Raw genomic sequence first — 11,359 nt, forward strand, 5'->3', positions numbered from 1 at the left:
CGCGATGAATGGTTCTTCTTCCTCGTTGGGAGAATCGGAATTTGAAGTCTAGTTGCTTGAGTATATGTAACAAGTCTTCTGCATGGCCTCCAATAGGGTGATTACCTACAAAGAAGGGTTGAAGAACACCTTCCCAGTTGCTGGATGGAACATGAGGTCGGTCATTCGCCATGTTTGTTAACACTTCAAGTGTTTTGGTTTTCGAAATATGCCTTAGAATGTGTTTCTTAAAATGTGAGAAACAGTGTTCTTTAAAGGAAGGAGTTTGTTGCGATTCCTATAAAGTTGGAAATTGAAAAGGTGATCCTTGTTTTGGGAGAAGTAGGAAAAAATATATATTACTAGGTCAAATGTTGTTACAGGGGGGGAAGTGTTACAAAAGTGCCCCTAGGGCAGTTTTTATATGTGTCCACTTGATTTCATCCCTGGATAGCCTTCTGGTATTGGCAGCCGTCTGATATCTTATGATGAATTGGGATCGGGCTTGGGTTTTCAGCTCTTGATCCAATTCAGCCTCATTCTTGGTATACCTCTCAAGCAGACGCTGCTCATTGGTAATTTGCTTATCCAGGGTAGACTGTTCTTTCCTTAGCTCCCGCAATTCTGCCTCCTTTTTCTGAATGGCATCATCGACTTGAGCCTTCGTGCTAAGGAGACCGCCCAGCCGTCCAGTAGTTTGCTGAAGGGATTCTCGGGTCTTGGCCAAAGAATTCTCCAGTGTTGTTTGATCGAAGTCGGGCTGGGGGGTTTCGGCTGACAGGAGTCCAATGACTAGTACTTCAGTCTTGAGCTCCGTAAGTCTTTCCATCAGCCGATGCAGAATGGGGACGGCTGGCGATTCCGTCGGAGTGTAAAAAAGAAGGCCACCAACCGTCTGAATGAGTCTGTCCAATAAGTCGGAGCTTAATTCTGACAGGGGATGGTTAATGGCCTCAGTGAATATAGTTCGGGCCTCCGCCGGAACCGGAACAGTCGATAGGACAGCTAAGTCCGAAGGCCCCTGCAAGTCCTACAATGTCAATAAGTATTCCAAGGGAGGTGCAAATTTATTCAGATAAGATATGTGTTACCTCTGGGCGGACTGCTGTCAGTGAGGGGGGCAGCAATGAGGTCGGTCGAGTAGGGCAGACAGCTGGTATAACAGCAGCCGACTCGTCGGCTGCTGCGAATGGTCGCTGAGGTGCCGACCTGGGTCCCTATGGAGAGTAGTATATAAAACAGTTAGTGTTTTCTGAAAGAAACATTGTAGCATGGATTGGTTTAATCTTACCAAATTCACAGAAGTCTCCGAATCGGATGAAGACACTTCTTCCATTTCTGGAGGTTGGGCTGCCACAGGTGGTTCTTCTGCCTGCCACTCGATTGCTAGAGGGAGTGCCGCTGCTGGCTGGGCGGCTGCAGGTTGGGCGGCTGCATCTAGAGCCGCTGCAGCCGGGATCTCTGGAGCACCTGAGATAGCCGCAGCTGGGGCATTTTCGGTTTCCGGCACGGCTGCACCCAATTGGACGATTTCAAGATCAGCAGCATCAAGGATGTCATCTTGAGGGTCAGCTTCGGCATGGGCAGTTGGTCCTTCCTTTGAAATGGATGAGTCTGATGCCATGTATGGCGGTCGACCCATCTGGGAAGTAGTCCCCTCGCTGTCAGAAGATATCCCTGCTGCTGATGCGATGGGTGAAGGTGTCTGTGAAAAATCATGGAAAAGTTGTTGTTAAATATATCAAGGTTGGTCATTAGAATCCCAAGTATTGCTGATGAGAGAACTTACTGGTTCTATAGGCACTGCTGGTACAGATTGCCTCCTGGTCGGGTGCCTGGCCCGACCACTCCTCGGTACGGGAAGAAGAGTTTGCCTCCTCGTCGGGTCCTCCGCCCGACTGCTCATTGGCAAATTGGTCTGGACCAAAGGCCCGATTGAATGGTCGGCTGGCGCTGGCGTCGTTTGTGAGGTCGGTGCCACCAAGGTCGGTTCTGGTGAATGAAATAGGTGGAATCAAAGTTAAGATATAGTGAATTGGTTCACGGTTTTAAGAAAAATTACCTATTCGGGGTCGGGTCCTTGCTGATGTCCTAGTGGTTCCAAGGTCCGCTCGAGCTTGCTGGTCGGCCCCAGAGGTCGGGGGTGTTTGCAGCTGGGAAGCTTTCCTTTTTCGTATTGGAACACTAGATCCGGTCCCCGGGGCGGCTGTTTGTGGCTGGGTGCTAGTGTGTCTAGCCGCCCCTAGAACCAATCCTTGGGGGGGAAGGAGCATGTTCAGCAACCGACCCTCATCAGGGGAAATCAGGGGCCATACAACCGACCACCATTCATTGAATGTTTCTACAGTCTCAGGGTTGGAGCGGAAAGGAATATAAGAATTGGAAATTATATACGTGGTGAGCTGGGAGATATAAGAAGGGATTGAATTCGGTAGGACTCGTCGGTCAGGGCTTTGAAAAATTATATGCGGACACGCGACGGGTCCAGGGATACCTTGGCAACAGCCGAACTGGCGCGCCATGAATTGAGGTTCATAATTAAAAGTGTAAAAGGTTTTCTGCCCCTTTTTATCAAGTTTTTTGCTACTAAAAAGAGACCTGGGTTTGAGGGCAACGTCCCAGGCAAAAGGATAGGTGGGATGAGGACAAGGCTCAGGAGTCGGAAGAGGATTTGGTGCTGGAAAGGGCCAAAAATGGTCGGGAGCATAACCCGCATATTTTTTATACATAGAAAATCGAGAGTTACTGCGGGTATCCGTTATAATTGCGGTTATTATTGGATCGGAAGATTGGAGTTTATTGCGTCCTGAGCAGAGTCGGTTGAGGGCTAATCCCAAATGTTTTTCGGATGTTGGCATAGTGGGCGGAGATCCTAAGTTAAACGCGTTAGGGAAGTAAAGACGAAACCAAAGTTCTAAAAACCAAAAAGGACCCGACGCGGCAGTGTCTAATTTCCTATTATCGTTATCTGTTAAACGAAGGCTAACCCTGGTGAGTCCTTCAAACAGATTGGCTAAAAACAGGGTGCCAAGGGAGAAGAACCGACCTGACGCGATATGAATGGCCAGGTCGAGATGAGAAGGAAGAACACATTTGGAAGGGGAAACAATGACGTACCTACAAAGCCAAAAAAGAATAAAGGCGGTATGCTCCCGGTCGGTCACAGGGGTCCCTGGAGCCCCTTGCTGGTCGGTTGCGAACTTTGTCCAACCCCATTCCTTCACACCTTGTAAAGACCATCCTGGATGGTCTTCTGATGGCTCCTGCCCATCTAGGGCTCCCATTACAGGGTCTTCACCCACGACTGGGAGATGCGCGATCATTGCCACATCCATAAGAGTTGGACCAAAGGGGCCCGATGGTAAGAGGAAAGTCCCATTTTCCGCATTCCAGAAGGCAGACATGGCCAACAGCACCTTCTCATGCAGGTTGATAGGCATGGTGGACAATAGTATTGCCTGGTCGATTTTTTGAGATCGCCATTGGGTTTGGAAGTGTTCTGCTACCCGTCGATACCAAGCGCGGTACGGATCTTTTGGGTCTGTGAGATGGGTTTTGATGCTGTCTCGAATGCGAATTGCTTGGTAGTTAGGGTTGTTGATAGCCAGGGAATTTCGAGATTCCAAAACTTCCCTCATCCGATTTGAATCTTCAGGGGTAGTGCAATATGGGCGGATCGTCGGAGTTAGTACTTTCGAGGCTGAAAATGGGCCCTCTGGGAGGGTTCCGTCGAAAGGAAGGGCAGGAATGTATTGATTCGCCATAGTTAGAGTGTTTTGGGATTGTGATTCACAAAAGCTTGTATTGCGGGGAAGGAAGTTACTCAGGAGTGTTGCAGTAACTGGTGCAGTTGCTAAGGGAATTTTTCAAGAGGGTAGTGATGTATGAACTTCCAAACATTGATTGTTAAATGGCGTTTGAAAGTCCCTTGGCGGCGGGCAAGTTGTTACGTACGAAATTTAGAATTAGGTTAAAAGCCCAAGGTAAAAAGGAGAATGGGCCTGGCGATAGAGTTGGTTGAACTGGCTGAAGGACACCGTGTGGAAATCAAGGAAAATACAAGACGGAAAGACCTCAGGTCGGAAGGTCTTCAGGTCGGGAGGTTCTCAAGACGGAAAGTCCTCAAGACGGAAAGACCTCAGGTCGGAAGGTCCTCAGGTCGGTAGGTCCTCAAGATGGAAAAAACCTCAAGTCGGAAGGTCTTCAGGTCGGGAGGTCCTCAAGACGGAAAGTCATCAGGACGGAAGGACCTCAGGTCGGTAGGTCCTCAAGACGGAAAGACCTCAAGTCGGAAGGTTTTCAGGTCGGGAGGTCCTCAAGACGGAAAGACCTCAAGTCGGAAGGTTTTCAGGTCGGGAGGTCATCAAGACGGAAGGTCATCAGGACGGAAGGACCTCTGGTCGGTAGGTCCTCAAGACGGGTGGCCTTCAGGACGGGAAGTCCGCAAGTCGGGAGGTCCTCAGGTCGGGAAGTTCTCAGATCGGAATTCTGCGGCAGAACCAACAAATCGGGTGGTTTGTTAGTCGGGATGTCTGTAGCTAATTCAAACAAGTCAGATGGTTTGCAAGTCGGGAGGATTGGCAGTCGGACCCATACTGTTGTAGATTGGCAGTCGGGCTAAAAGGGCGGAAGGTCTGTAGTCAGCTCAAAGAGTGAAATATAGGGATAATTTTGGTCTGCTGAGGACACGTGTCAGCAGGAGAAGGGTTGGAAGACGGTTGGGAAGGAGACGTTATAACCGTTCGGGCGACGGTTTTCAGTACAGTTTCTTCAAAGAATATTTAAGGATTTGGATCATCATTTGACAAGGCATCTTCAATCAACTTCAACAAAGCAAAGTCAGATTTGGGGATCACCACTTTAAATTTCAGTCTTTTATTTTCCAGTTTATTTTCTGTACCATACAGTGTTTAGAGATTCCTAATCTCAGGCACTAATTAATCAAGTTTAAGGATATTTTCTATATCTTTGAATTTTACTTTATTTTTGTTGAAAAAGTACATCAACACTTATATTATATGTAAATTTATTTATGATTTTTGTGATAATATATAAAATTATTTATACAAAATTAAGTGTATATCTCACTTTATTTATTTTTCTTTTTTTTAAAAAAAATTACTCTATAAATAATCACTTAAAATAGTGAAAAATACAGACTTTTATAAAAAATATAGATATATTTTTTTAATATATTTTTATTTTTATTTTAATATAATAATTTTATTTATCATTTTTTGTTTTTCTCAAAATAATAATTTTATTTCCATAAATATATATCAACATAAAATTATGTTTATTTTTCATTATTATTACATAAATATCAATATATTTTACAATAATACACTTAGAATGTCAAAAAAAATAAATTATTCATACTTTTGACTAATTATCAATATAATATTAATATTTTTTAACACATATAAGACTATAATTCTGAAAAAAAGAGTAATATTTTTATTTGTATTCAAATAAATTGTAATATTTGTTATTTAAGACTGTCATATAATACTCCCTCCCTCCATTTATAATTGTCCTAAAGTATATTTGCGCAATTTTTTTAGGTAATTATCTTTTTTTGTATAAATTGACAAATTTATCTTTTATGATAAGATAGAGAGTAAAAATGATAAATAAATGAAGGGTAAAAAAATTAAATTTGTGTTTAAAAAAAGAAATATGACAATAGTAAATAGGACATTAGTTTGTGTTAATTTTTGTATATAATTATGTACTATTATATATCTTTATATCATATTAAACATAAATGGCAGTTTTTAACATAGAAATAATAATAATAATAATAATAATAATAATAATAATAATAATTACTGCTAAAAACCTTTCATTTTCACATTCTAAATTTTTATTCTTTTTATATAATTTTACTTCTACCCAAATTTATCCATTCAAAATCTTCTATATTATTTATTTTCAATTAATCAATTCAATGTCAACATTTTATCTCTAATTGATCATTTGTATCAATTTAAGTTTTCAATATATAATAGTAATCAATAACAGTTACAATAAATCAAAATAACTGTTTCAAAATTAACTTATATTTTGAAAAAAAAAACATATTTAAAAGAATTATATATATACAAAAAAGTAAATTACTTTTAATTCTTTAAATATTTGTTATATTTAAAATAATGATATAAGAAGAAAAATTAAGTTACTTTTTGTTTATTTCAAATCTAAAAATTTTTAATTAGTTGTGTTCAAATAATAATTGCTTGCCAAAATAATCATAGAAGAAAATGTATTAATTTATGAGATAGTTCAAATATTTTACATGATAATGAAACAGGATATATAAAAATAAATTATAAAACAAATATATACACAAATAATTTGTACATTTGTATTTTTTACCTATATATATAATTCATAACAAATTATTTTTTCTTTACTATTACTTTTATACTATATAATATTTTTATTGTAAGTAAGTTTTATTGTAAGTAAGTTATATTATAAATAAATTATGAACACGCATTACATAATTTTTATTTTTATTTTTTCTCTTATCTTTCTTTTCTGTTTGTCTTCTCTTCTATTATATTCCTCAAGTTTCAATTCCTTCTTCTTCTTCACCTCTTTCAAAAGGTTCTGTCTCCCACACAATCAAAAGAATCAAATAAAAGGCTTTCGATCAGATGGAAATAAGACCAACATATACTTAATTTTTCACTAAAAAGTAAATTGTATTTATATGTATATGTTAAACGGTCCGTACTGTAGACAAAAAAATTGTGTTATATTTTTATAAACACAAAATTTGTACAAATTATATTTGTATTTAAATTTAATGCGGGTCCTATTCTCTATTCGGATCCTTTGATTCTCTCTCCGGGTCGATCCATTTTTCCAATTTGGATTTGGGTGGCTTCTTTGATCCGAAGGGATTTTGGTCTTCGGTTTGACTTCGCCGGCTTTTGAAGGACTTTGGTATCCATGTTGGCGATTTTGATCGTCGGCTTCGGATTGATGCCTCCTTTGGATGATCCGACGGAATTTGATCTTTGAGGGAGAGATTTAGTGCTCCATAACGCTTTTGGCGGCGTGTCCCTTTGACTTTTGGATCGAAGAGGGCCTGGTTTGCGCCTTTTATGAAGAACGCGACGAACATCTTCAAGCTTTGGGAGCGACTTTGGAGGCTCTTCCTTGGATTTGATGGATTCCTCGATAGCTTTGAGAGATTTGATCCTTCCTCCGGCTCGGACATACGACGAAGAACGTTAACTTCATCGATTCGTCAACCAATATTGGATCATTTGTCCAAATCGGTGACTTTTCGACGAAGAACGCTTCGAAGGACACGAAGAACAATGAAGAACATTGCAGAGAGTCTAGAGAGACTTACCCTTGCGTGAGTCTTCAAATGAACTTCGGTGTCTAAATGAATTGGCCAAGGCTCCTATTTATAGGGGAGGGTGGCATTGGCTTCCTTTTCGGATGGTGCTACGTGGATGGAAAGATTTTATAATCTTTCCTTTTCCCTCGGATGCCGTTTTCCATTTTTGACGGATTTGATTATGCACCTTCCTTTCTCGTCAAAATCTTTATATCATTGCCCTTTTTGGAAGATATTAATTTATATACTTCCTTTATTGACAAGATTAATTTACTTTGCTGCCAAATTTATTATGGCTCTATTTATGCACGTAATATTTGTACGATATCTTCCATTTTAAGCAGATTTTGCATTAATGGTTGATATTTATTGTACAAAAATTAACATATGTGCATAATTAAATACCATATATTTATTTTATTGGAATTTTATTTTCTTCCAAAATACATGATATTTAATTGATTTTAGACATATATTTTTAGTGTCTACAAAATGCCCCATCGAGACTTGTTTAAGCCGACGCAAAGCGTTTATGGCGTGAACGAGTCTCGAAACATAAGTCAATTTATTTTTTGACTGATTTTTTTTTTTATGGCTATCATTTTTTGATTTTTTTGTTCAGCCAATATTTTTTTAAGGGTTTTTTTTCTTTTTTTTCCTTTTTTTTTTGGACGAGATTTTTTTTTTCAATTGGTTTTTTTTTAAGCCCGATTTTTTGGACTTTTTTTTTTTGCCCAATTTATTTTTTAGGGCTTTTCTTTTCTTTTTTTTTTTTGCCCAATTTATTTTTTAGGGCTTTTCTTTTCTTTTTTTTTTTTTTGGCATAATTGACTGAACTCGGAGTTATATTCCAAGTTGCCTACGTATCCGGTTAAGAAATCAAGTCATAACGTAGTTCAAAACAAATTGAATTTGTTTGTTTTTGTTAAACAGTTTATTCTCGTATTAAGGAGTCTTGTTAGAAAGTTTATCCTCATTTCCAGGAGATTGCAGAAAGTTTATCCTCGTTTCCAAGAGATTGCAGAAAGTTTATCCTCATTTCCAGGAGATTGCAGAAAGTTTATCCTCATTTCTAGGAGATTGCAGAAAGTTTATCCTCATTTCTAGGAGATTGAAGAAAGTTTATCCTCGTTTCTAGGAGATTGAAGAAAGTTTATCCTCGTTTCCAGGAGATTCCCGGAGTTCTTTTGAAAGACGTCCGTTGCTGCGCTTTTGAGGAAGGCTATCAACATTGGCACCAAAGTACTTACTTGAAATCTTCAGCCGAAGTTATTCTTCCACGCATTCCTGCGATTCCGAGGGAATTTTCTTCCGACGTATACAAGGAGTGGTGGACTCAAGTTTGCGGGTCTTTCTTTGATAAGTATATCCCGTCGGTACAAAAGACCACCGATCAGACCAAGCCATCGGATAAAGCTCGAAAAATGCCGCTACTTATCTCGGGTGTTCCTGAGAGGAACAATGGAAATTCAAGTACTCACAATGTCGGTTCTTCAAAGCGGACGGTACCCTCGGTCTCTGAACGAAGCAGTAGTGAGCATGATGTTCATTGGAAGCGAGCTCGTCGAGATCCTCATATCATCAACCCGTCAAGTCCTCGTTCGAGCCGACACCATTCTTCGAGCGATTTCGCGAGAGAGGTAACTTCTATCTCTTTTTTTTTTTTTTTTTTAACATGATCCGTTTTTTTTATCCCCTTTTTCAGTTGGAGCAAAGAATCCCGAGTATGGATGAAAAGATGGCGAGCCGAGATTCTATTGTTGAGGTGATTGGAGAAACTAGAGGTGTTTGCAATAAGCAAGTAAAGGATCCTCCAACCAAGCCAATAGTTGTTCATTCCGTTGTGCCCGCGGTTTCAGAATTCTGTGGCGCGAATTTTGTGAAAGAGATCCAACGCGAATATATAGGAAAAGTATGGTCGGATCTTCGGGGTAAGCTTTTGAGGACACCAGCTCGTTTGCTTTCCTCGATTAAGGACGAGGTTGATGTAGTGCTCCAATCAATGAAAAGCTTTCAGTATTCTGACATTTCTCATATTGAGGGCCGAGTCAAGGCCCTTTTTGATGACGCTGCATCTTTTGATGAGGCATGTTCTGACTCGATCGACGCCGTATCCTTAGCGGCTCGTAACCAACAGATTTCCGAGATCAAAGATCGACTGTCGCACCTTGAGACGAGGCATGTTGAGGAGTACGAAGCTATTAAGGAGTTAGAGGGGTGTGTGGAGAATATTGACGTGAAGCTTCGCTCTTTACAAGAGCAAAAAAGAGAGAATGTTTCCCTTATTAAGCGACGTCAAGGAGTTAATGAGAATATCACCATTCAAATTGCTGAAGTCAAGGATGAACTCGCCGCTGTAGAGAATGTCCCCGCGCAAGACGAAGAATACTTAAAAAGCTTAGAAGAGTTGTTGGATATTAGCAAAGAAGAGTTGTATAATCTTAATGTTTAAGATCAATTTGTACTCTTCATTTTGATTGCCAATCAATAAATTTAAATTCTCTCTTCTTTTTTTTTTTATATATATATATATTTTTTTTTTGAGCATTTTTTTTTTCACCCAAATCCTTTATCACTTATTTATTTATTTCTTTATTTATTTGACTGAACTTGAAGGTATATCTCAAGCTGCCTACGTACCCGGTAAAGGGATCAAGTCATAACGTAGTTCAAAGCAACTTGAATTTGCTTTTATTGTTATTTTGCAGTTTATCCTCATGCTAAGGAGTCTTGATTTGATTTGAAGGTCTCACGCATAATATCTTTTGAGGAACCTCCCGTTGATTGGCCCTATCCGGAGTCCGTCTTGAGATGTCAACTTGTATGCACCATTCGTGTAAACCTGAGTGACAACGTAGGGTCCATCCCACTTGGATAAAAATTTATTTCCCGAACGAAAGTTGATCACAATGGGCCTTCTCACAGCAAGAACCAAGTCCCCAATTTGAAAGGATCGTGATTTGATTTTTTTATTGTAAGCTCGAGACAATCGTGCTTGATAACACTCCAGTCTTTGTTGAGCTTGTAGTCTTTTCTCGTCGAGAGCCTCTAGCTCTTCGAGTCTTAATCTGACATTTTCTTCAGTCGTCAATTCTTCCTGGAGAGCAATCCTTAGTGAAGGAATTTGTCTTTCCAATGGGAGGACAGCTTCGACCCCATATACAAGTGAGTATGGTGTCGCTTGTGTTGGAGTGCGGAATGTAGTACGATAGGCCCACAAAGCTTCACCGATGCGGTCATGCCAATCTCTTTTTGATTTGGAGACAACCTTTTTCAGCAAGTTACAAAGTGTTTTATTGAATGCCTCTGCGAGTCCATTTGCCGGTGCATAATACATCGAGGACTTCTTTTGTTGAAAGCCAAACTTTTCACAAAGCTTGTCGATGTGAGTATTGGCAAAAGATCTTCCATTATCAGTGATGATACACCGAGGAACCCCATAACGGTAAATGATGTTGACTCGTATGAAGTCAGCTACCGTCTCCTTTTTGACTTCTTTCAAAGGAACTGCTTCTGCCCATTTGGAGAAGTAGTCTGTTGCGGCCAAGATATAGAGATGTCCAGCGGACGACTTTGTGAGTGGTCCTACAACGTCCATGCCCCAGGTATCGAATGGCCACGAAGCAATAGTTGGGTGCAATGGTTCCGGTGGTTGATTGATAAAGTTAGCATGGAATTGACACGGTTGGCAGCTCCGTGCGAATTCTATACAGTCTTTAACCATGGTTGGCCAATAATACCCCATCCTCTTTATTCGGAAGTGTAACTTTGGGCCAGCTTGATGAGCTCCACAGATTCCGGCATGAGTTTCCTCCATAGCTTGTTTGGCTTGATGATTGCCGAGGCATCGAAGGAACATGTTCTCGAACGACCGACGATAGAGTATGCCGTTGAAGTAGGCGTAGCGTGCAGCTCTTCTTCGGATATCTGCTCGTCTGCGCGGGTCACTCGGGAGCTTGTCATATTTTAAGAAATCTAATATTGGTTGCCGCCAATCTTCTTCTTCTTCTTCAATTTCAA

At 40.1% G+C, this 11,359-nt stretch overlaps 1 protein-coding gene across 1 annotated transcript; it reads right to left on the minus strand.

Annotated features, from left to right (window-relative positions):
- Nucleotides 1–969: 969 nt before the first annotated feature.
- On the minus strand, nucleotides 970–1,603 carry LOC127263644 (uncharacterized). The gene is made up of 2 exons (XM_051292759.1): nucleotides 1,271–1,603; nucleotides 970–1,196 (listed from the first exon to the last, which is right to left on the minus strand). The coding sequence occupies exons 1-2, from the start codon at nucleotides 1,601–1,603 to the stop codon at nucleotides 1,047–1,049; spliced, it is 483 nt and encodes a 160-aa protein (XP_051148716.1). The 3' UTR covers nucleotides 970–1,046.
- Nucleotides 1,604–11,359: the final 9,756 nt, after the last annotated feature.

This window comes from Andrographis paniculata, unplaced genomic scaffold (assembly GCF_009805555.1).
Source record: "Andrographis paniculata isolate CXL003 unplaced genomic scaffold, ASM980555v1 Contig69END, whole genome shotgun sequence".
NCBI lineage: Eukaryota > Viridiplantae > Streptophyta > Magnoliopsida > Lamiales > Acanthaceae > Andrographis > Andrographis paniculata.